Here is a 24,921-nt window from a genome sequence, read left to right on the forward strand (position 1 = left end):
GACTTGGGGGCTCCCTCACCCCTTTGGGGGGAGTTCACAATCTAGGAGACTTCTCCAGCCACACGGGCACACGCGCAGCCCTATCTGCATATTGCCGGGTGGGGAGAGAGGCTCTGACTCTTCCGTTCTCTGCCTCCACCCATGTGCCCCAGCCCCTTTTCTATGATGGTGCTATTCTCGGTCTCCCACAGGAAAAGGCCTTCCTCACTCAGCCTGATTCACCCCCTTTTTAGAAGGCACATTTTACTCTGTTTTGTCAGGGGATTGCCTGTCCAGATTGGTGCTATGGGGGAGAAGGGTTTCACCCCTCCCTCCCTCGGGGTGACTTGGGTCCTCGATAACGAGAACTGTGCTGGGCTCGGGGACATGAGGGGCCTGACCAGTCACACTAGTTCTGAAACCCATTAATCTCTATACCACCATAAAGACCTCGCCTTGGTAGGCACCAGAACTCTGTGTGTTGAGTCATCTGTGGGATTGCCTCCGGGGTGTGAATATACTGGGTGACAGGTGTTCATGTCAATTTATGATTCTATGTGTATGTGTGTGACTCTGTGTTCCTATGTGGGTCTGTGTAACATGTGTGTCTAGTAATGATGTAATTCTGTGTACATGTGTCTGCCTTCATGACATAATTCATGACCTGTGGGGGGGTTGCAATTCCTTCTACATGTATATATTAGTATCTGGGTGAAATGTTTCTGCCTTATGTGTGTTGCAATTCCTTCTACATGTATATATTAGTATCTGGGTGAAATGTTTCTGCCTCATGTGTGTTTCTTCTGGTTACTTCAGGTTTCTGTGTTCCTGCGTGTGGGAGGGGTTGTTGTTATTTTTTTTTTTTTTTTTTGGTACCTGTGTGTACTTGTTTGGTGTTGTGATTCTGCATACATGGATAAGACTGTTTGACATTATAATTCTGTGCACTGGTGTCTGTCTGTGTGACATGATTCTCTGTGTGTTGGGAGGGGCGTCTACAGGTTCATGTGCAGATGGCTGTGCCTGTTCTGTCATGCCTTTGTGTGTCACCCTCATAACCTTTCTCCTGTGTTTCACGAAGCGGTCTCTCCAAAGGATGAAAACCACTTTCAAGCCTTGGCATTCACTTCTCCCTCTGCCTCAAATGCCTTTCTCCCTTCCCCCTTCTCCTCACTTGTTTATTGCCTACTCATACTTTAGATCTCGGTTCAGACATCTCCTCCTCCAGGAAGTCTCCCCTGCTTGCTCCAGCTGGGTGAGGTCCTCCCACAGCATACTGAGTCCCTTCGCTGTCCCCATCACAGCTCTAGGTACTCTGTCCCATTCTAAGTATTTATAATGGAGCGAATATAAAAAGTACTTCCTCTGTGTCACGCCCTCTGCCAAACACTTTACTCATGTGATCTTACAAACTCTCCTCTAATCCTGTAAAATAGGCATGATTATCTCCATTTTACAGAGGATGAAACTGAGGTTCAGAGAGGATGATCACTTGCCCAAGGTCACACAGCAGGGAAGGGCTGAGATGGACTTGAATTCAGAATTCAAATCGATTACGGCAGCCTTCCCAAACACACACCAAAAAAATCTCAAAAATCTATTCCATAATGTGGGCTGCGGAGCATATAGTACAGTAGGAATTAAGAGCCCAGGAATTAGATGGGCTGGGTTCAAGTCCTGGCTCTGCCACTTTCTTATTGAATGACCTTGGGCAAGTGCATTGGCCTCTGCAAATCTCAGTGTCTTCATCTATAAAATGGAGATGATACTAGTATATTCTAGGGTGATTGTTAGGTGAGGGGTGGGGCTCAGACTGCCACAAGGTTTGGGGGAGGCATAGCTTGTGCTTCTAGGAGAGGAGCCAGAGCAGAGCCTTAAAAGATTCGGTGCTACAGTCGGCAGGAGTAGAGGCCGAGGGCTTGGAAAGGTCTGGAAGGGTGTACAGTGTGTGTGGGTTGGAGCTGGGGGGGCAATAGAGCTTGTCCTGGGAGGCTAGGCTATTCAGGGTCCCCTAGGTCATCAGAAAGCGTTTGAATTTTCTCCTAACGTCACCAAGGAGCTAGGGAAGGCTGCGGAAGAAGGGATGAGGCAGAAAGATGGTTCAACAAGCTTCTGAGCCCCGCTCAGGGCTAGGGGATCCAAGGCGCTTTCAGTTAATCATATGTTTGGACCTTTATTCTGTCGGTTTGAAAAATCACCCATTTTTCAGAGAGGAGTAACAGACCCTAGAGAGGTGAGGAGGATGCGGTCCAGGTCCCACAGGTAGCTGACAGTAGGGCTACTCTCCCAGCCCCGGTTCCGCGGTGGGCTCGGTGCCGCCTTGCAGAACAGCCAGCCACGAATACCAGCGACATCTGCGACCCACCCACTAACCCTAGGAGACCGCGGGAGATCTCACTTCAAGCTCCGACGAACTTGGGCCTCAGAACGTGACAACTCTGGGAGCCGGGGCCATTCCCCCCGCCGCGCGCCCCTTCTCGCTTTCCCCATTGGCTCATTCTAGGAAGGGCGACCTCTGGGGGCCCGCTGGTCACCTTGCTCTCCGCGCGCTCTGTGGCGAAAGGCCCCTGCGCAGGCGCGTGAAGGGCGCCTTCGCGGCCCGCGCTTTACGACACTGCGCGACAGCGGCGGCGGCCACCCGGCACTCCTTCGCGACGATTCGGCTGGGAGCCGCTGGCGGCTGTTGCCAGGGTGGGGGTCGCTTTGCGGCATGGCGATGGCGGAGGGCGAGCGGGCTGAGTGTGCTGAGCCTTAGGACAGCCGCCCCCAGCCGTGTGGCGCTCTGAAGCGAGCGAGAGGATCAAGATGGAATGTCATCAAAGGCCTGTGGCCAGGCGGCCTTCAAGTGGGCTGCCCTGGGGAGCAGGGCAGGGTGCAAACAGCCCAGGCTGAGGCGCCGGGCCCCACTGCAGCAGACATAACAGCATGGGCAGCAACCTGGTGGGCCAGGCACGACAAATGACCGGGCATGGGGAGGCCAGGATGGCTCTCCAGGGCGACAGGCGGTGGCTTGAGGGGGGGGAGCCTTCTGAGAGGAAAGGGTGATGCCAGGAAGTAGTGGACCGAACGGATGCTGCCGCTGATAAGGGCGCTACCAAGTGTGTGGTGGGGGGAGGGGGTCGGCGACAGTGAGGGCTCTACCAAATGTGAGACCCCGAGAGATGCTAGCTTATGGCGAGACCTGAAGAGAGCGCTACCAACTCGTGACACGGGGCGGAGGACTGATGCGCTGCCAAGTCGGGGTTAGCGGGGACAGCCCCAATAGAGTAGGAAGTCGTGGGGATGGGGAATAGATCATTAGAATGGAAGGCCAGCGAGTAAGAGATTTGGGGGTTACACGAGGAAAAGGGACGTGTGGGGGACCCTGGGAGTAGAGGTGGCGGAATCCCATGAAGAGTATGACTTAGGATCTTGAGACAGAGAAAGGTGTGGGGGCACCCATTCATTCATTCATTCATTCAGCATGTTAATGGAGCCGCTGCTATGTGCTAAGGCCCGTGCTAGACTCTGGGGCTGTGGCAGCAAATGAGACAGATGCAGCTCTGCCCTTACACAGCTTGTAATTTAGAAGAATCAGACATTGAGTAACCGCACAAATAAATAAAATATTTAGAGGTCGTGGTGAGCGCCTTGAAGAAGCCCTAACAGGGTGTGAAGTAGAGAGCGGCCCAGGCTGAGGGTTGGGGGCTACTTTCGATCGGTGGTCAGGGAAGGTCTTAGAAGAAGGAGATTAAGTTGGGGAGAATTGGAGAAGAGCGTTCCAGGTGGGTGGAGCCGCAGAAACCCCGAGGTAGGACAGGAAAGGGACTGGTGTGGCTGGAAGTTGAGCCAGTTAGCGGGGAAACCAATACAAGATGAGTTTGGGACAGGGGGCCGGATGTAGGGGTTCGTAAATCATTGCAAAGACCGGTTCGGATCTTACAGCCTTCCAAGAAGAGACGCTGGGTAAATAGATGAGCCGGGCCGGGGCTCCGAGGAGAGGAATTTGGACATGATCAGCCTATGGATGGAATAGAACATGCTAGGAATGGATGAAGTCACCTAGGAAGAGAAAGGGGCCTGGGACGGAATCTTGAGGAATTCTGATGTTTAGAACAGAAGAGGAAGAGGCTGGGGAGGGGTGGTCAGTGGAGTGGAAGGAAAAGTGTCAGGAAGGACGAGGGAAGAGAGTGCTTCTAGAAGGAGGGGCTGTGTCCTGGGTCACGGGCTGCCGAGGCGAGCACCGAGCTCCATTGCATTTGGCTGCACCAGTATTGGTGGTGCCTTGACAAGAGCGATCCCTGGCGAATGTGGGAAGGCACCGGCGAGCGAATGGCAAGTGCAGAAGCAAATGTTGAGAGCAGCGTTTCGAGTATTTTGGTTCAGAACGCGGAGGGGGGTGCGTGGAGAAATGGGGGAGGAGGCTGCTTTCTTGTTAAGGATGGAAGAGTCTAAGAATATGGTTTGATAGAGGGAGAATTGATTCTACAGGGGAGAGGGGAGATTCGCAGCCACAACGCCCCGGAGCAGGGGGGGGAGGGGCAATGGATGGAGCCAGAGCCCCAGGGAAGAGGTGGCCTTCGGTGAGAGTTCAAAGAGTGGCAAAGTTAGGTCAGGCTGGGGCAATGAGGTAGGGCTGGCAAGTGGCGGGGCTGGAGGTAGTGCCCTGAGGGCCAGGTCAGGGAGTATGGCTGTCATCCTGGGGGTGGTAGGAGGCCATGGGCAGGGCATGGTCTCGTTAGTGTTTGAAATGGCCCCCCAGCTGCCTTGCAAGATGAGACGCGAGGGCCGGACTGGAGACGGGGCAGGGGACTGGAATGGTGGGCAGGCGAGAGGTGGCGGTGCTGCCGACCCGGCTGAAGAGACAGACTGACTCCAGAAACGGCTCAGAGAGGAAGGCGAGTGGCCGCCTGCAGCGAGGGAACAGGGAACTCCAGGCAGGAAGAGCAGATGGCAAAGGCCCAAAGTCGCACAGAGCCGCGGAGGAGCGTGGGGCTGGCGAGTAAGAGGCAAGACGAGCAAGTTCATGGCGAGGCTCATGCGGAGCCTGAGCTTGCTGCTGAGGATTCTGGGGCGTCGCGGATGGTTCTGAGTAGGGAAAGGATGGGGTCAGCTTTGTGCCTCCAGAGGGGCGGGACTGGAGGCTGGGAGACCCAGGAGGAGGCTAGGGTAGCAGCTCGGGCAGGAGAGGATGGAGAGACGGACGTGAATGAGTAGATTTGAAAGATGTTCAGGAGGCTGACTTGACAGAACACAGTGACCACCTGGCTTTGGGGTCTGAGGGACCAGGAGGCGCCCGGGACAAGGCCCAGTCTCCAGCTGGGGGATGGCATGGAAGGTGGGATCGTCCCCAAAATGGGGCTCAGGAGGAGCAGCAAATGTGGGGGGTGATGTTGAGGTGACGTAAGAATTCTGGGAAACAGTAAGCCATTGGGAGGGGTTCCTTACTCCCCAGGACCTGGGGTCCAAGCTCTCAGGAGCCCCGGGGCTGGGCGGGCTGCCAGAGGTCCTGGCATTGAGCTGGCACAGAGGAGAACACCCCCTGGGGTCCAGGCCCCTCTTTGTGGCAGGCAGCGGCAGGCACAGAGCCCTAGCCTGGGGGCCTATGGGAACAACAATAAAAAGAATAATTACAGCTCCTTTTAATTGCGCCCCTGTGGTGGCCAGGTACACCGCTTTATTGGCTCCTCCTTGGGGCACCGGGAGGCAGGTAGCAGCAGTCCTGTTTGTTTTAATAGAGGAAGCTGAGGCTCAAAGAAAAACCACTTCCCCAAGGTCAGAGCGTGTGTGTGGCGCAGCCGGATATCCCCCTTCCTTGCCACGTGCTCGGCTGCCACGCTCAGAGGCCTAACCTGAGCCGTCCGGGCTCCCGGCAGTGGAGGGGGACCTCAGGGCTCAGAGGATCCCCACCCACCTTTCCCCCGTTAGACTGGATTACTTCTCTGAGCAGAGCCTGGTCCCTGACGTTGTTCAGCTCTTTTCCCTTCTGTCTGGGCCTCGTCACCCCCTTTCTGTAAAGCGGGAGGGGTTGTATTTAACCCCCAAGGAGGCCCCCGGGTCTGAGAGTGTGTAGACCTGTTTAAGAGCTCAAGCTGCCCACGTTCAAAATCTCGTTTGTTCTTCTTCCCCGCCGTGTGACCTCTCTGTGCCTCAGTTTCCTCCTCTCTAAACCGGGGACTGTCTTGAGGATTGAACGAGCTCATATTCGTAGATCACGGGGAACAGGGCTGGGATACAGTGCCCTTCGGCAGATGGTGAAGCACGGGGTCCCTCCCATTTCCTCTGCTCCATTCTCTTCTTCCCCTCACTTAGTCATTCGTTCACTTTTGTGAGCGTCTGCCTGCCGTAGCCGCATTCCCTACATGAGTTCATTCAGCCCTCACAGCCACCCAGGGAGGCGGGGCCGACTGTGACTCCGCATTCAGACGAGCAAATCGAGGCTCGGGGAGGGGAGTCTGTTGGCCTGAGGTCTCGTGGTCGGACCCGCAGAGCCCCATGTCAGGCTCTCAGACACCAGGCTCCCCACCCCATACGAGAGGGTACTCAAGCAGCACCTCTCCCGTCCGGAGAGCTGGCCAGCGGCCCCTGGAAGTCCGCCAGGAGGCTGGAAGGAGTCCTCGAAGGCGCTGGCATTCCAGGGAGGGTCGGTCAGATTCGGGCTGCCTCGTTCTGCCCCTGCTTGTTTCTGGGAAGTCCTGGGCCTGCCCTTCGGGCTCACAGCCCTGGGGGAACACACCCAACACCTGATGGTGGCAACCCAGAATGGGCAGGGCTGGGTAGGGGAGCCCGAGTTATGGGGCAGCCCAGAGGGGTGCCCGATCCAGCCTGGGGGTCAAGGAGGGCTTTCTGAAAGAGAGGACGTTGAGCCAGTTGAAAGATTGCCAGATGCTGGCCTGCAAAAGGAATCATCGTTCTGTTGTTCCTGGCCATCTCCCCAGGAACTGGCGGCTTCTCCTTTCTCTAGTGTTGGTCGTTCGGTCAGCCTTGTCTGTCTGTCTGTCTGTCTCTGTCTTCATTTCCTCCTTCACACATCCACTCAGGGACCGTTCAGGGAGTTAGGAACCCTCTTCCACTCCTCATCCTCCAGGCCTCAGGTCAGACATCCCCCTGACCGCCCCAGCCCTGAACACTCTGGGTCATCACTTTCTGGAGACAGATCTGGGTGTTGTCCTTCACTCCCCCACCGGACTGTGAGCCCCAGGAGGGCAGGGCTGAGGAGTGATGTGTCCCCAGACATGGCAGGGGCTCAGAGAAGTAAGACAGACAGGGCCCCTGTCCTCACGGGGCTCAGGTTGAAATTGGGGAGGTGGATTATAAGCAGACAAAACAAAAAAATCTGATCGCTTATCAGGTGGCTCTGGAGAAAAGTAAAGTGGGAGTTAGGGCAGGGGTTCCCATTTTAGGCCGCGTGTTAGTAGGACTCCTAGAAACTCAAGTCAGGAGGGGTATGTAAGTTGCCCAGGAATAGGGCCCAGGCCGCCTGTCCTTGTGCCAAGCTTCCACCCAGAAGCTACCTGACATGGAGGCTTAGAGTGGGAGCATTGGGTTTTGGTCTGGCTCAGAATCCCTGCCTGCCACTTGCCGTGTGACCTCGAGCATGGGCCTTCCTTCTCTGAGCCTCAGTCCCCTCATCTGGATAGTGGGGCTGATAATAGTCATCCTCAGGGTTGCTGGTGAGGGATTCGTAGAGTCGCATGTGACAAGAGCCCCGTGTGGCAAGCTTGGTCTCCTGCCTGTGAAATGGCCACGTGGAAGGGGTCCAAGCCTGGCTCTGTAGCTATAGACTGGGTTTTTGACCTTGAACAAGACCTCATGACTCATCTGTAAAGTGAGTACCAGACGGTGTTGGTGCTCCGGAGACGGGAGGATTCCACGGGTCGAGACGTGAAATGCAGGGCGCAGCCAAAGCTCACTTCAAATAAAATGCTCCTCCTCCCCTTGGCCAAATAGCACATCCTGCTGCTCCACACTTAGAACGTCAGTGTCCAGACCTTGCTGTGGCCATGGCCTTCAGGATCGGTCCTGCCAGCCTCCCCTAAGTTACTCGCCTCCCCCCGCCCAGGCCTTTGCACCTGCCGTTCCTGCTGTCGGGAACGCCCTGGTTCGTTGCTTCCTTTGGCTCCTGGCTGATAGGTCCTCTTCTCCTCGAGGCCTAAGAAGGCTCCTTCTTCCCCACTTCCTGTTCTCCTACCAAGTCCCTTCTTTGGACTCGTTTATTGCTTTGGGGGCTAGACAGCGAAGGGGCTCAGAGCAGACTCGCATGTGCTGGGTCACATGTCAGCTCTGGCACTCAGTAAGATGTCCTCTCGGGCACGACGAGGAGTCAGGAAGACCCTCCTGAAGTCCCGGACTGGGGCCTGGAGCGGGAGGCGGTTGGGTGGGCAGGTGCGTGGAAGTGACCTCAGGTCCTGGGGATTCGGACCTGAGAAGACAAGGACAGGGGAGGGGGGCAGACCGAAGAGACATTTCTGAGCTCAGCCGTGGACCTTGGTTTCCCCATCTGTAAATGGGGAGACCAGGCCAGCACTCAGCCGAGGGCCTGTTCTTGCTGGGTGACGACAGCCCGGCCTCATGCCACTTCCTCCTCCATCTCCACAGCCAAGGACTACGAGAACGCGATCAAGTTCTACAGCCAGGCCATCGAGCTGAACCCCAGCAATGCCATCTACTATGGCAACCGCAGCCTGGCCTACCTGCGCACCGAGTGCTACGGCTACGCGCTGGCCGATGCCACGCGGGCCATCGAGATCGACAAGAAGTACATTAAGGGCTACTACCGCCGGGCTGCCAGCAACATGGCACTGGGCAAGTTCCGGGCCGCCCTGCGCGACTACGAGACGGTGAGCCGGGCCTCGGGGTGGATGGCCAGGGCCTGTGGGTGGGCTGCGGAAGGATGGCCTCGTGCGCGTGCCTGGAGCGAGGAGGCTGGGAGCAGGTCACTCACGAATTTACCCAGCACCCATTCGTGCAAGTGCCGCTGAGGCCCCTTGGCCTGAAGCCAGCGGCCGGGGTTCGCATCCTGGCTCTGCCGTCTCTCACTTGGTTACCTGGACATGTCACCTGGCCTGTCTGTGCCTTCTTTTCCACATCTGTGGAAATGGGGAGAACAGTAAGACCTGCCTCTATGGATTGTCACGAAGAATAAATGAGTTTCTGCTTTTGGAGCGTTGAGAGCAGATCCTGGCGCGTGGTCCGTGTTCTGTGACAGTGAACCGTCAGGATATCATTGTTGGTGAATAAGAGCCACACTGGCCTTCTTCTGGTGGGGCTTTGAATTCCGAGTAGGGCAAGAAACAAACCTGTGCCGCTGGCCAGGTAAACAAGGTCAGTGCAGGTGAGGATATGTGCGGGCAGAGTGTGGAACAGGGCGATATGCTGTGGACAGTACACGGGGCTGACGACGGAGGGGACCTAGAGCATGGCGGGAGTTCAGTAGTTCACGCTGCCATCGCCTTGACTCCTGGCGGTGGTGATGGTGGCAGGGACTGGCAGAGCGCAGGTCCTGACGCCAGGCAGGCCCTCCGGCCTGCGCAGTGACTGGCTGATGAGTCGGCGTGAGCCCCGTGAGGTGGGGACTGTGGTTCACCCCCGTCGTACGGAGGAGGAGACTGAGGCCCAGGGTTTAGTCACCCGCCCACTAGCAAGCAGCTGGCACATTGGAAGGGTGGCAGGGCTGGGCTTTGAACCCCGGCGGCCCAGCTCCCCTGCTCAGAGTTCGCTCCTCGAGCGTCGGGGTTTCGTCTGTTCTGTCGGTTGGGGCGATGCCCGGCGGGGGCTCAGTCGCTGTTTGTGGAATGAACTCTCACACCCTCCCTCCTTCCACTTCAGTCACACGCGAGCAGCTTAGCAGCTTCTGTGGTGTGGGATGGGGCAGCCAGGGGAGCCGAGAGCCACAGGCTGCAGTTGGAGGGTGCCACGTGGGATTGCTGGGCTGGCTGGAGCCAAGCCCTGGGCCAAGGGACACCTCTGTCCGGGTGGGGCACAGGTGCAGAGGAGGGGGTAATTTAGAGACAGGTGAGGTGGAGGGGGCTGGGGTGCCACCCAATAGGACAGAGGAAGGAACAGGACAGGGTCCTTACCCGCCTGGGCTCCTAAGCCGTTCCCCGGCCAAACCTCGCCCTTGTCCTGGTGTCCTCATCTGGAAAATGGTGGCAGGAATAGCCCCGTCCTGGTCACCATGGGGCTCTGCTGGAGCCATGTAAGTGAGGGTTGCTGGGGCTGGAGAGCTCAGTGATGAGTATTCCAGGAGGACAGTGCGGCTCGGACGGGGACAGAGCTGCTTAGGGCTCCAGTGGGGTGGGGGCCTGGACGGGGGGCAGGAGGTGAGAAGGGCCAGGAGCATGGGTGCGCTGCAGGGTCTTCCATCCCCCGGCTGCGAGAACACCTCTCCCTGGGGTATGGAGAGGGCTTGTCACGGCCCTGCCCAGTGTGGGGCTGCGGCAGTCACTTCCAGCCGTCTCATGGATGTGCCACATCTGAGCTTTGCCCCAGGCCTCGAGAATGCCAGGGAGGGCTGTGGGAGGTCCACAGCCTTTAGGGGACCGGCCTGAGGCGGGGCCACACGCAGCATTTAAATTGTCACGACCCGTTTCCCTGTGGGAGCCCTGCTAGCAGCACTGGGGGTCCCCACGTGAGCCTGAGACCCTTGCCCACCCGGCCTGGGTCTGGCCCACCATTGCCAGCCAGCCACACGCCCGTGAGCCATCCACCCTCCCCTATTCTGACACGTCTCTTCAGGCTCCGTGGACACAGGACGGAGGGGCCGGGCCCTGGGGCAGCTCCCCTTCCAGAGTCTGCCTCCGACCCTCCAGCCATCTTATGACATGCTAGAGGTTCACAGGTGACATGCACAGGCCCCCCCTTAGATCATGGCATCCTGGGGGCACCCTGAGACGTGACCTTGGATGAACAAACGAGCCCAAGGCTCTGCAGCCCGGGCCCTCGTCAGCCTGTTTCCTAATCCGCATGCTCACTGTGGGCCCAGCTCTGTTGTGAGCTCTTTACGTGCATGAATTCAGCCCGTTTAATGGAAAGGAAACCGAGGTCTAGAGAGGGGGAACCCCTCTTCCAAGGTTGCCCCGCAGAGAAGCGGCAGAGCTGGGACTCGACCCAGAGTCCGTGCTCGGCGCTGTCCGTGGGCTCTGCAGTCAGTTTAATGGCTTGAGACCCACAGCTGCCTTCATCAAATGGAACGGAGAAGGGAAACAGCTCACCGTTTGCAGGAGGTGGTGTGTACCGCGTGAAGAACTCTTTTCTGTTCACGTGCATGTAGAGGTTCGCCGTGAGTGTGTTTCTTACCGACTCACGATCGGAAAGTCCACCGGTCGCCGGCCCGGCTGGACGCAGCCGCTGCAGGCCCAGGGCCGCGGTTCTCCGACCTCCGTGTCCTCGTCCGTGAAGGACGGGGAGCAGGAGGGCCAGCCCCGGTGTCCGTGCGCAGATGAAATGAGGTCAGTGCGTTTAGAGCGGGGCCCACCCCCGCCTGGCACTGGGCGACCTTTCTCCTAGGGATGTCGGGGGAAGAGCCTGAGGCTCTCAGGAAGCACTGTGTGCAGGGGCCAGGACCTCGTTGGGGGTCCGGGAGCTGGGGGTGTCTCCATTCTGCTCCCCCTCCAGGGCCAAGCCTCGGACCCTCAGTGGGAACTGAGCCCCGCTCTCCACCGGTCCTTGTCGAATATCCCCACTGACCTCGTCATCTCCGAGTTAATCCTTTCGGGGGGCCCTTGCTTCAGGGGCCCCCCCTTTATTGGGTCCTCTTCTGAGGTGACCCACTATGTTCTTTCCTGTCTGTGGTTGCAACTCGGGCGGTCACCGGGCCCGGGCCGGATCTGGAGGACTCCTGCCCTGCTGCCCCTTCTGGGGTTCGTCGGGCCTGGTTTGTAATACAGTTTGCACGTGGGCTTCTCCTTGCAGCCGAGCCCCCCACAGCCAGGTCGAAATGCGTTTGCCTCGTGAGCCCGTGCGTGAGCCCGTGCGCCGGGGCGTGGGTCAATGGTGGTAGCAGGAGTCGGGTGACACCCAACAGCGTGTATTCTGGGCCGTTGCGACCCTCACGCCGTGGGGCATGTCATCCCTGATGTACAGATGAAGAAACTGAGGACCAGAGACTACATCGCTGCCCCGAGGTCCCATAGCCAGGAAGTGACAGCCTGGTGCCAAAGCAGGCTCCCGGCCACAGGACGTGTGCTATGGCCAAAAGTTTCCTGGCACAATGTTCGCCATTAGCTCAGGCAGCATACGCCAGTGGTCCCTCTTCTGTTCCATTATCAGAAGAATGTAATCCACTAGAGAGTCTCAGCCTGTGGGGCAAAAACCCTGGTGTTGTGGCTGAGCCGTCCCAGCGCACTGCCACCCGGGGACCCCGGCTCCCCTCCAGCCGTCTGGGCTGTGTCCGTCATCTGTACGTTGTGGATCAACACGGTGCCCCCCGCACATTGCCATGTGGGTCCCCCGAGGTCAGGAGCACTCAGCGTGGGGCTAGTCCCTCACCCTCAGTTCCAGACTCAGGCTATTCTGAAACTCACAGTTGTTCTAGTAAGTTCGTGCCACTCATTTGGTGGCAGAATCTCACCTCCCATGTGGTGTGACTGGAGGTTTTGTGGCAGAAACGGGAGTGAACGTGATGACCAGGTGCCACTCAGATCCGCTGGGGTGTCACATGGCGTAGAGCATGTGCACGGTGTCACCTTTCTAAAACTCCGAGAATTCCCGATTCCCAAACCTGCAGTCCCCGTGGCCACAGCAGGGATCGCGACCCTGTATGGTCGTTTGGTCGATTCGAGCAGTGTAGTCATTGCCCGGTAGCTCTCCCGGCTGAGACACCTCTTTGTAAAAGCACCTTTTCATCTTGAGAGCGCTGCAGTTGTGGGAAGTAATACAGAGATCCATTCTCCCAGTTTCCCCGGCGGCAAACTGCATAAAACCACCATCAGAAGACTGACACTATACGGTCCCGACACCACTTTGTAAAGAAGAGCCCAGCACTAAGTTCTGGCCCAGTGGGCCTCGGCTCCTGAAGGACTGGCCAGGCCCCTCCGGTCGGGAGCCAGTGACCGTCCCCAGGAGCAGAGCCTGGCAGGGCCACTCCTGTCTCGGCCAGCTGTTGAGTCATAGCAGCCACCGCAGGCCCGGAAATGAGCGCTGGCTCGTGGCTAGGCCCTGCCGTGGGTCCAGTGGTGATTCTCACAGGGGTGCTGGCACCCTCCTCACCTTTAGAAGCGGAGGGAGACTCGAGAGGTGTGGCCGCCTGCGTGGAAGGCCTGCATTCAGACCCCAGAGGCCTGACCCCAGAGCGGCACCCAGGACCACGACCCCATAGAGCCCGTCTCTCTCCCTGGAGGATGTCCGGGGGTGCTGCGGGGACGGCAGCCGCGGGCAGGGAGGGGAACGCGTCTCAGCGTGCGAGGTGGGAGTCGGGAGCCCAGGCAGGGAGAGGACGGAAGCTGGCTTCTTGGGTTCCTGATGTAGCCTCTCTGGGCCTCCGTTTCCTCGTTTATCAAATGGGAATTGTGATGGTAACTCCACGGAGAGCTGCTTTGAGGATGAAATGAGCAGGTCAATTGCTTACAACAATGTCGGGGACATAGTCCTCAGAAAATTAGCCACGTGTCGTTGCTGCTTCTGCCCGCTACTGCTCCCGCTCCTCTCCCATGTCGTCAGGGGTTGTCCTCGTCCTCCGCCCCAGCCTGTGAGCTCTCTGGGCACAGGGCACTGGGCCCATCCGTCCACTCGGGGCATCATTCATGCTGGGATGCGGCCTCAGCCCCATCCTTGGGGGCCACCTTCTGGTGGGGAGGAGCAGTGCCGGGGTTGGCCAGGTGATCCAGAGAGCCCGGGAGAGTCCCTGACCCTGCCTGGGGATGGGAGGGACCTGGAAGAGGAGGGGCTAGAAAGGACTTGGAGGTGGGAGGAGGCGTCTGGGCCAGGGAGCAGCCTGCTCAGGGCCCGGAGGGGAGGGAAGCCGGTGCGTGTGGTGACTCGGGGGGTTCACCTGGCCGGGCGGTGCTGGCCACGCAGAGGAAGCAGCCCCCGCGGGCCAGGCCGTGGTGGTCTGGACTTCCTCCCAGGGCGCAGACGCCAGGGGACTCCAGGGAACGTCTGGCACTCCCTCCCTCTCAAGCCTTGCATCACAGCCACACCCCAGGTGGAGCCACCTGGCAGGGTGCCCTAGCCAGAGCCTGCCCATACAGCAAGGAAGCCATCGCTGGCTGAGAGCCAGCTTTCTGCCACCCCTCCCAGTCCGCATACCCATTCCTAGGGTGGGTGAGCCACACTGACCCTCAGGGAGCCTCCGAGCAGGCTTCTGACTCACCCCGCCAGGCCGTCCACCAGGTGGCGTCCCCACCCGGAGGGCCAGCCCTGACACCACCCCTCTCTGCCCAGGCCCAGGAGCTGTGGCGGCACTAATAACAACAGCAGAAACAGTTGTAGATAACTGTCTGAAGCTCAGAGGGCGAAGTCGCGTGCCCAAGGTCACACAGCAAGCGAGCAGCAGAGCAGGAATCGGAACCCAGCCCTGCCTGCCTCTGCGCCTGCCAGATCAGTTTGCGGGAAGCAGGACAGAAGGTGGAGGGGGTGGTGGGCTCGTTTTACTGAGGACTTACTTTGTCCCGAAGCGAAGCCACGTGCCTTGCTTCGCATGCGCTGCTTTCATCAGCACGGCAGCCTGTGAAAGGGGCCCTGAGGAGCAGCCGACGCTCGCGGCACTGACGCGGGGTGGGCCCTGCCTGGTGCCGCTGCGCACGTCTCGCGAGTGTTCACGCACCAGCCCGCAGAGCAGCCCACGGAGGCAGACGCTGAGCACTCCCGTCTTACAGGGCAGGAAACCGAGCCACAGAGAGGCAGACCTGCTTGCCCAGGGTTACTCAGCTGATGACTGGAGCTGGGATTCGAGCCCAGGCAGCCGGGCTCTATGGGCCACAGTCTCCAGCTCCCTTCAGAGAAGGAAACTGAGGGGAGTCGTTTGTCCTGGGTCTCCCCAAAAGCCCAAGGTTGAGCAAGGGACACCACTCAGCGCTGGCTATGCCCGCCGAGCCCTGTGTTCGTCACTTATACCCAGCAGCCCTGGCAGGTGGAGCCCGTTATTCGCCCCCTCCCCCAGTTTTATAGATGAAGAAACTGAGGTTCAGGCAGTCTGAGTCATCCAGCAAGTCCCTGGCCCTTTGGCCGCATCTGGGCTGTTAATCGGGCTTTAGACCCAGAGTGTCCTGTCCTGTCACACCAGCCACCGTGGCACTGCCTGTAACACCGGTGCAGTGTGCCCCGGCCTGCCTGGTTCTGATGACAGACCCGAAGCTGAGCACGGGCTCCACAGGCCGTTCTGTTTCAGTGATGGAGCTGAGACGAATGCAGAACGCCTGCGGGGGTCACCGCACGTACTCCTCGCAACAGCCCCGTGTGGGCCGCTCCGTTAGGTCTGGTTTGGGGACACAGAAACTGCGGCCCGGAGGTGAACCTGCCCAGGATTGCGCCACCAGTGCGGCCCCAGGCGGCCCGGCTTCAGCACTCCCTGAGCCCAGGACTGGGCAGCCCGTGGGCGGCTGTAGCATCCCCACCTCCTGACTGCTCTGCACCCCTGCTTGGTCCAAGGTTGATGTCCCCTCCTCCCTCCCTTCCTTCCCTCTGCCCACCTGCCTGCCCAGGTGGTAAAGGTGAAGCCCCACGACAAGGATGCCAAAATGAAATACCAGGAGTGCAACAAGATCGTGAAACAGAAGGCCTTCGAGCGGGCCATCGCAGGTGACGAGCACAAGCGCTCTGTCGTGGACTCGCTGGACGTCGAGAGCATGAGTGAGTCCGGCTTGGGTGCCCCGCCGTGCCCAGCCCCAAGCATTCCGCCTCCTTGCATGGCCTCTCCATGCCCTGTGTACACTCGGGGTGAGGGGAAGGGGGTTGGCAGTGGCCCCGGTCCCTGTCGCCAGTCCACTGTCTGTTGTTCCCCTACTGGCATTCCTGGGAACTCCAGAGCCGGGAGGTGTGGGTGAGCCCCTCCTCCTCCCGCCCGGGCCTAGCTCCCTGCTTCTGTGCCAGCGGCCCACCCCCTGGCAGTAGCACCCTCCCTCGTGGGCCTCCCGTGTCTGATGTGTCTCCCGGTCGTCGAGGTGCTCAGGGGATTCATTCATCCCACAGACCGTGACAGAGCGCCTGCGGTGTGCCAGGAACTGTTCTAGGCACTGGGGGCCCCGCCGTGAACAGAACAGCCCCTGCCCTCGTTGAGCTCTCCTTCCAGCAGGGAGAGAGATGATTAACTAGCCAGCAAATGAGTTACAGTGTTGGGTGCTCTAAGGCCCGGGAGGCGGAGGGGCGAGGGGCACGAAGGACGGGAGGACTTCAGAGCAGACCTGGGCGGGAGGAGCGGGCTGAGCCGGGAGGACCTGGCGGGGGCAGAACCCGCTCTTGCTCCATCCCCACCTCCACCTGAGTGTCCAGAGCCGCGTCTGCCCCACGCCCGGGAGCCAGGCCCCTCTTCCCACCCTCAGCGGCAGCGGTCACTGACTCGTTCCCCCATTCACGCACCAGCCATCGAGGACGAGTACAGCGGGCCCAAGCTGGAGGACGGCAAAGTGACAATCACCTTCATGAAGGAGCTCATGCAGTGGTACAAGGACCAGAAGAAACTGCACCGGAAATGCGCCTACCAGGTAAAGTGCCTGTCAGGCGCTGCGCACGCCCGTGACCCCTGGACCGCAGCACAGTGCCCACGGTGCCCAGCTCAGCCGCAGCGCAGGTCGGGGAGGCAGGTGGTCATGGTAGTTAGCTGGCGGTGTGCGGGGCACTGTGAACCCTTTACTTCTGAGACTGTATTTTTTTATTCTTAGTATTTCAGCTTGGTTCTTTGACACTTTTCATCTCTCTGCCCTGTATGTTCACGCGTGTTGTCTCCCTGTTCACTAGATCCTCCAACACATTTATCAGAGTTATTTAAAGTCTCTGATAATTCCACCATGTGGGTCATCTCTGGGTCTGCCTCTGTTGTCCGTTCCACATGCCTCTTAATTTTTGATTACACTGTGAAAGAGCAGTAGAGACTGAGATCAGTACAAATCCCTGCAGAAGCTGCCGGGCCTTGGCCGCCCAAGCAGCGGTGCGGGCACCTGGCTGACCCGCACGTCGGGGCAGCGTGTCTGGAGTTCGTCCACTGCGGCTTAAACGTATGCGCAGTGGACTTGGGCTCCCACAGCAGAGCTTGGGCTGCCGGCGGTGTCCTTATGGTCTGAAGTCTCCAGCTTCCAGAACCGCGGGAGAGCTGATGACCGGGCCCATCTCCAGATGCTCGGGTGCCAGGGCATTGTCCGCTCTGCAGTCTGACCCCTCCCTTGGTGCCTCGGGAGGTCTCTGGCCTGGGCCTCGACTTCTGAGAGTCGGCGGACGGGGGCAGAGGTGGCCTGCGGCTGGGGCTCCGTGGGGCTCTCATCTGCCACACCGGCCCGCACCCCGCACGGCCACGCTGCCAAGCTGACCAGGATGAAAGCAGTCAGCCTCTCCCCGCAAGGGAGGGCCCGTCGCCATCTACAGTCGGATTAATTTAGATTTCTTTGCATCCTCAGCTCTCAGATTGCTTTTTAACTTTGATTTTGTTGGGGATTTGGCTTGTTCCCATCATTAGGGCAAGAGTGACAGTCTTTTATGACTCTCTATGTTCTCACCAGAAGTGGACATCACCTACTTTATAACACTTTATTTTTCCCCAGCTTTTTATTTTGAACATTGTCAAACCTACAGCGAAGTCAAAAGAACAGTACGATAAGCATCCGTATACTGCTCACCTAGATTCACCGAAGCTGTTGACGTTAACTTTGTCTTTCCACACGTACACGCGTGCGCACGTACACTCCCACTTTTTTCTTTTTTTTCTTTTTCTGAACCACTTGAGAAATTGCGTCACAACCTGCACCCCCTAAACACAGGGCACTCTTTTGCATAACTACAGCTCAGTTGTGAAACCTTAGAAATTTACCACTGATGTGATAATACGGACTGATGCAGACAGCCCGTGGGTCATCTGTGAAATCTGCAAACATTGCCAAATACACCTGGCATCGTGACGATCATCTTCAGTTAGTAAAAACTAACGTTACCTGCATTTCCAGACGAATGTTTTAATTTTACCGTTTTCTTCAAAAAATCCTTTTTTAGCGATTTCTTTATACTCCAGAATCCATTGGAGGATTAAATACTGTATATGACCTGCCTCATCACCTCTTTTCATCTGGAACGTTCTTAGGCCTTTTGGGGAGACTCTTTCGTGACACTAGCGTCAGGCGTGTCCAGGCCAGCTGTTTTACAAAACGTCCCACATCTGGATGCTTTCTTCATGATGCTGATGAGTTTAAGAGAAACCAAGACTCGGTTTTCATATGAAATAACGCTGATATTTAAATGCCACGGAGACCTCTCAGGTCACAGTTTGGGGAACACCTCCGGCCCCCGCCGGCACCCACCTGTGTGGCACCCCTGCCCTCTCCGCCCCTCACTCCGCATCTCCCGGTCAGGTCAGGGTAGGGACAGCCCCCAGCCCGTCCCACTCACAGCCCGTCCTGCCTTCCAGATTCTGGTACAGGTCAAAGAGGCCCTCTCCAAGCTGAGCACGCTCGTGGAAACCACGCTCAAAGAGGTGCGTGCTGCGGGGGCGTGCGGGCGGCCGGGCTGCGGGCCCCCTGGGTGGGGCGGGGCCGCGGAGCTCAGACACTCACAGGCCCACCTGGCGTGGTCTGTCTCCCCTCTCCCCCCACCTCGTGTCTGTCCCCCAACTTCCCTCCTCTCCTGGCCTCTCGGTCTCTGTCCCACCCTCTTCATGTCTGTGTCCCCTGTCTGTGTCTTTGCATGGTCTCGGTCTCTGCTGTGACCTCTTGCCCTCCCTCCCCCTGCCCCCTCCCCACGTCTCTCTCTGGGCCCCTCTCCCTCTCCGGTGGCCTCTTTTCTTCCAGACAGAGAAGATTACAGTGTGCGGGGACACCCATGGCCAGTTCTATGACCTCCTCAACATATTTGAGCTCAACGGTTTACCCTCGGAGACCAACCCCTACGTATCCTTCCTCGGGAGAGCAACCCCTGACCTGGATTTGGGGGAGGAGCTTCGGCAGAGAAAAGGGGCTGGACCTGGGGAAGGAGAGACCTGAGCACTAACTTGCTCAGGCGCCTGGATGTGGTGGAACGCAGGCCAGCCTTGTGCCCCAGGCTCCGGGGTGCGGATAGGCCAGCGCTGGTCCCCATGTGCCGTGTGACCAGAGCAGGTAGCTCAGGCTCTGGGCCAGCTTCTCTTCATCTTGAAACTGGGAGCTACAGGATCCTACGCACTGGCAGCTGGCACTGGCCACGCCTGGGCTCCTCCTGGCTTTGCCACTTCCCAGCTATGTAACAATAGCAGGTTACTTCATGCTCGGGGTATCAGTTTCCTCATTTGCAAAACGAGGATTAATAATAGGGCCTGCCTCGTTGGGTTATTGAGAGGGGTTAATACGTATGATGTGCTAAGTTGCCCACAGTCTGTATAAGTATTTATTTGCTGGTGGTGTTAAGATACTTGCTTGATAAATGGCCACCGTTTGGTGCACCAGGCCTGTGCAATGTTGGGGAGGAGGGTCCGCGTCCCATTTCCCCTGTGGCTTTAGACCTGTATTTGGAGAAGAGCAGAAACAGGCTGAGCTCCTAGTGTCTCTCCTCTGCCATCAGCTTCCCTGAGAAATAGGTGAGGTTGGGGACATCAGTACATCCGACTGAGGCTCAGGGAGACCACGCTGCTGGGCCAAAGCCACGCAGCGAGGAAAGGGGCAAACGCCGGGCCCAGCAAACCCTGCAGCTGTTGGGGGCGGTGCCCACAGCCGTGGGGCGGAGCGGGAGGGAGCGGCCCCGCCTCTGGTTTCCTTAGCAGCGCAGATATTTAATGGCGACTTCGTGGACCGCGGCTCCTTCTCTGTAGAAGTGATCCTCACCCTTTTCGGCTTCAAGCTCCTGTACCCAGATCACTTTCACCTACTTCGAGGTGAGCGGAGAGGCAGCAGGGTCTGGGGTCCGTGTGGGGCCCTGGGCGGGGCGTCGCCTTCCCCTCCCACAGCCCCCACTCTCCTGTGAAGCGGGGCTGCGAGTGTTTAAGTGAGTACCAGCTGAGGTGTCGGACAATCCAGACTCAATGGACACGGGGTCCTGGGCAGCTTCTGTGCCTGCTCTAGGCCCTGGGAGCCTTGGGAGGAGGAAGGAGGTTGTGTGGGGGACACGGAAGCACAGCATGAGGCCAGCCCGCAGCAGGTGCTCTGCAGTGAGCCTGTCTCTTACGTCAAGACCTCCCTTCTTGGTTTTTCCAGCCTGGAAGGGATGGCAGGCCCTCCAAAGAGCTGAAGGCCCACTCACGGTGGTTTGGGGCCGGGGCCATACTGAACCCAGGCCTCAGCCACTCCCGTGGCAATTAGTACAGGCCTGGGCCTGTGGCCAGGTGCTGTGCATGCCTCTCAGCCTCGTGCTCCTCCAAGACATGGACTGAGAACATTGACTGCACCTCGTCCGGTTTCTGTGAGGGGCCACGGAGCCGAAGCGTGATTGTCACTGGCTTGGGGTACCCAGGCAGTGGGGAGCTGAGGTTTCTCTTTGTCCTGCTACTGGCCAGGCAACCATGAAACGGACAACATGAACCAGATCTATGGCTTCGAGGGCGAGGTGAAGGCCAAGTACACGGCCCAGATGTATGAGCTCTTCAGTGAAGTGTTTGAGTGGCTCCCGCTGGCTCAGTGCATCAATGGCAAAGTGCTGGTGAGGACAGCAGCCGGGACCCCCTGGGTTCCCCTCCCCCACTCACCACCCAGAGGGGCCACACGTGGGCAGGTGTGCTGGTGAGTCGAGTTGGAAGGTCGGGGTATGGCTGGCGCCTCCCCTCACACACCTGTCCCCACCCCCAAATCCCAGATCATGCACGGGGGCTTGTTCAGTGAAGACGGCGTCACCCTGGACGATATCAGGAAGATCGAGCGGAATCGGCAGCCCCCAGATTCAGGTGACCGTGGCGGACCGGGTGACAGCCCCTTCCTTCCCAAGGCCTCAGTGTCTCCAGTGGGGAGAAGCAGCCTGGACTCTCCTGAGCAGCTGCGATCTCGGCCCTGTCCCAGATGGGCTTTGCGCCCTTGGCAGGGACAGCAAAGCTGAGCCTCAGTTGCCTTCACAGCAGCCTGGGTCAGTGCCTCTCCCCCATGGGGCCATGCTGGCATGGGAGCATTAGCGTCCAGGGCCTGGAGCACACCTTAGCCATTTATTTGTGAGTTTAGCTCCCGACCCCTGGAGTGATGTACTGGGACTCCCATTCCAGTGACCAGGACAGCAGAGTAGTCACACCTGTGCATGTGCACATGTGTGTACCCAGTGGGAAGTGTGGAGGGCGTGGGTAGGGTGGTGGTGACAGGCGGTCTGGGGATGCCACACTACAGCTGACATGGAAGAAGGAGGAGGTACCTGCCATTCAGAGCATCCCGGGCAAGCACAGGGTATCCCAACGTGGTGGGAGCGGGGAGATAGCCGGGCGGTCGGTGGTTGCGAGATGAGCAGGGAGGTGCTTTAAAGGGGTTGACAGGGCCAGACCCTGGCGCCTCAGGCCTGGGTGAGGAGCTTGGTCTTTGTTCGCAGGGCAGTAGGAGCCACAGAGGGCTCTGGGCAGGGACAGAGGGGAAGTCGTCAGGGCTGGGGCAAGCTCAGAAGCCTGTCTTACGTGTCCCAGGCCCCCTCTGCCGTAGGTGGCCCCCGCTCAGCCCTCCCCGGTCTGGGAGGTGGGCTGTGAGCACGCGCCCCAGGCCGGCGGGCCAGCCCCTGACGTTCCCCTCTTCCTCTCCAGGTCCCATGTGTGACCTGCTCTGGTCAGACCCGCAGCCACAGGTCAGTTTCCCCAGGGGCCATGGCCGGCAGGTGTGGGCAGGGGCTTGAAGATGGGGACAGGCACCCTGAGCTCCCTGTCTCCCCAGAACGGGCGCTCGGTCAGTAAGCGGGGCGTAAGCTGCCAGTTTGGGCCCGACGTCACCAAGGCCTTCCTGGAGGAGAACCACCTGGACTACATCATCCGCAGCCACGAGGTCAAGGCCGAGGGCTACGAGGTGGCGCACGGCGGCCGCTGCGTCACCGTCTTCTCTGCCCCCAACTACTGGTGTGTCCCCACTGCCCCCACACAGCTGGGCTTCTCTCCCCAGCCCACGGGTTTTTACTTTTTATAATAGAAAATTCCAAAGATACGAATGCCCACATGGCTATCACCCAGGTTCAGCAGTTACCGACTCAGGCCGGTCTGTAGCCCTGACCGCCCCACCCCCACCGTGGGCAATGCACGCAAGTCCTGGACGGTATCTCTTCCGTGATACCCCATGTGTCTGAAAGAGCAAGCTTTTCTCTGTAACCATAGTACCACTGTCACAGCTTCCAAAAAGGTCACCTGACCCCAGCCCAAATTGTGCTTCCCACACCTCATAAATGTCTCCTTTCAGTTGATTTCTTCCAAGCAGGACCCCAACAAGGGCCACGTTTTCGGTCTTCACAGTCCCTGTCCCTCGCCATTTTTGTTGAAGAAACCAGGCCCCTTGTCCAGCTGACTTGCCCGTGCTCTGGGCCAGGCCGATTCCATCCTCAGGGGATGTTCCTCTGTCCCCTGTGTCTCCAGGGGGGTGGGGGCTGGGGCCTGGTCAGGTTGGAGCCTAGGTCTTAGCATGAGGCCTTCTGGGGGCTGTGTGTGCCCCGCCCACCCTGTCTCCTGCCTCCCTGCTCCTGTGCCCTCTCCCTCGGCTCCCACCTCATCCTCATTCCCCTCACCCCGCTCCTGCCTGCCCCCCGACCTCTTCCCTGATTCCTCTCCCACTGCGGACTGTCCATCCTGTGTCCTTGACTCTCCACCTCCATCTCTGTCAGTGTTTCCCATGGGCTCTGTCCCGTCATCTCTCCACCTTCCTGCCATCCAGGCTACCCCTCTGGACTTCCTCCCCACTCCCTACGCCTTTCTGCCCAGCCCCTGACTGGCCACTCTGCCCTGCAGTGACCAGATGGGGAACAAAGCCTCCTACATCCACCTCCGGGGCTCCGACCTGCGGCCTCAGTTCCACCAGTTCACGGCAGTGGTGAGTCCCTGATCCCCCGACCCCCCGACCTGGGGAGGAAGTGGCCGCGGGGCCCGGTCCGAGGGCGGTGTGCGCCACGCATGACAGCTGGGGGATGTGCTGCTGTCTGCATCTGGCGCTGACAGACTCCGCTGAAGTCGCCCCGTCTTTGTGTTTGTCCCTGTCCTGTGTGTGTCGGGTTCGCAGCCTCATCCCGACGTCAAGCCCATGGCCTACGCCAGCACGCTGCTGCAGCTGGGGATGATGTGAGGCCGGCACGGCAGGGTCCCTGCTCCCCGCCTGAACCCAGGCCCGGCCCAGGGCAATGTTGGACCCCCTTTTACTTTGTAAAGTTTGTATTTATTCCCCTTTAGGTTTGCAGAGGGGGTGGGGGGCTGGCCAGAGGGTCTGCTCCCTGGACAAAGAAGAAGGAGGTGGAAAGGTTGAGGTTGGGGCACTATCCGGGCATTTTGGAGGGAGGCCTGCCGTGGGGCAGGGTGGGGCCAGCGGCTACCCCGCCCCCTCGTTTGCATGGCCCCTCCCCCACTAAAGCAATAGGGCCCCGCCATGGGAAGACCCCAGAAAGGAGGGTCATCAGGGAGGCCTCGCCTGCAACCCCCTCCTGGCAGCCCTGGGGTGGGGCTAGGCTGGGGCTCACCCCCTTCCCCAGCTATTTTATGTCTGTAATTAAATATGTTAAAATAAAGTCATTATTGTAAGTCAGCTTGTCTCAGATGGTGGAGCTGCCAGAGCTACTGGGATTGGGGTGACTATTAGGAGATCCGGAGAGGCGGGGGAGCCCACAAAGCCACACCCCCTCATCTCCCATCTCTCCGGGGCCAGCTCAGGCCGACCAGCTGGGCAGCCCCTGTGTCCGGCGGTCATCACAGTCTCAGAGGAGATTCTGCCACCCGGATCTGAGAGTCCCCATCGGCAGCGCGTGACGCACGTGGAGCGGCCACACGCAGGTTGGGCGGGTGAGGCCGGCCCAGCGCAGAAGCTGGCAGAAACGCTGTCCATGGGCAAGAGTATGCGGGGCCTGCTGGGTGCCCACCTGCCCTGGGCACTCACGGCCCGTGGGGCAGACCCCGCGCCGCCGGCCCCACTTCGGTTTTCACCTCACCCAACAAAGCAGGCACTTCCACCCGCCAAGGAAGACCAGAGGGGTTCCCACCTCCCCGCCGCTTACGCGCCATCAGGCGCTGATACGGGGTCCCATTTAGGCTGTTCAGCCTGGCCTCGGCCCTCCCGGGAGACTCCTGTCTTCGAGTCTGAGTGCTCCTGGACCCACGCCTGTCCGCAGTGATGCAGACCTGGGGGGTCGCTTCCCCGCGGTTGATACTGGATGGAGGGGGGATATTTTGCCACTTTTGGTTACCCCCACCCCGCCCCGCCCCGCCCTGTCCCCTGGCCGGAAGCGAGGGGATCACAGTTCTAATTCTGTGTAGGCGTTCAGTGAGGCCCGCAGGCAGGCAGGCTCCCTTCCTTAAAGCAAGTGGATGTTGCAGGAAGCGGGGTCACCCTTCTGGGGGCTGTGCACTGGACTTCAGCGTGTCCTAAGGGAAGGCGGCGGGAGTCCCAATGGCCAATCCCATTCCCTGCCTGTGAGGAGGAAGTGTTCCGAGGGGCCCTTCAGACCTGCACATGCAGCCAGCTGAGAAGCCGGGTGCCGTGGTCGTCACTGCGCCTGCAGGAGCCCCCAAGCCCTCTTCGCGTTCAGTGATTTGAGGTGGCGTCAGCCCAGGCCGGCTCTGCTCCTTCATCGGGGTTTCCTCAGGGTCTGTGTTAGCTCCGTGTGTGTCTAGCCACCGCGATGTCACACGTCTGCGTCCGTGTCCTCAGACAGCCAGCTACAGCCGCACCTACAGCCGTCCTTACCTGTATCTCCGTGCACATCTGTTAGTCTCCT

The 24,921-nt window shown here is 59.2% G+C and overlaps 1 protein-coding gene across 1 annotated transcript; it reads left to right on the top strand.

The window, feature by feature from the left end:
- The first annotated feature begins 8,529 nt into the window (after positions 1-8,529).
- PPP5C (protein phosphatase 5 catalytic subunit) lies at positions 8,530-23,735 on the top strand. Its single transcript, XM_039881639.1, has 12 exons — positions 8,530-8,798; positions 15,600-15,747; positions 16,477-16,598; positions 18,506-18,571; positions 18,885-18,983; positions 19,834-19,939; positions 20,558-20,700; positions 20,854-20,941; positions 21,770-21,810; positions 21,897-22,075; positions 22,952-23,033; positions 23,220-23,735. Exons 1-12 carry the CDS (start codon positions 8,754-8,756, stop codon positions 23,280-23,282), a joined length of 1,182 nt encoding a protein of 393 aa, XP_039737573.1. The 5' UTR covers positions 8,530-8,753; the 3' UTR covers positions 23,283-23,735.
- The last annotated feature ends 1,186 nt before the right edge of the window (positions 23,736-24,921 follow it).

Source organism: Pteropus medius, unplaced genomic scaffold (genome assembly GCF_902729225.1).
Source record: "Pteropus medius unplaced genomic scaffold, Ma_sr-lr_union100, whole genome shotgun sequence".
NCBI lineage: Eukaryota > Metazoa > Chordata > Mammalia > Chiroptera > Pteropodidae > Pteropus > Pteropus medius.

Bases quoted from the DNA above. Each gene is read 5' to 3' on its own strand.
- PPP5C (XM_039881639.1), top strand. From the start codon at position 8,754: ATGGCACTGGGCAAGTTCCGGGCCGCCCTGCGCGACTACGAGACG. The intron at 16,599-18,505 runs GTAAAGTGCCTG...CCTGCCTTCCAG, and splicing joins ACCGGAAATGCGCCTACCAG to ATTCTGGTACAGGTCAAAGA. The intron at 21,811-21,896 runs GTCAGTTTCCCC...CTGTCTCCCCAG, and splicing joins GGTCAGACCCGCAGCCACAG to AACGGGCGCTCGGTCAGTAA.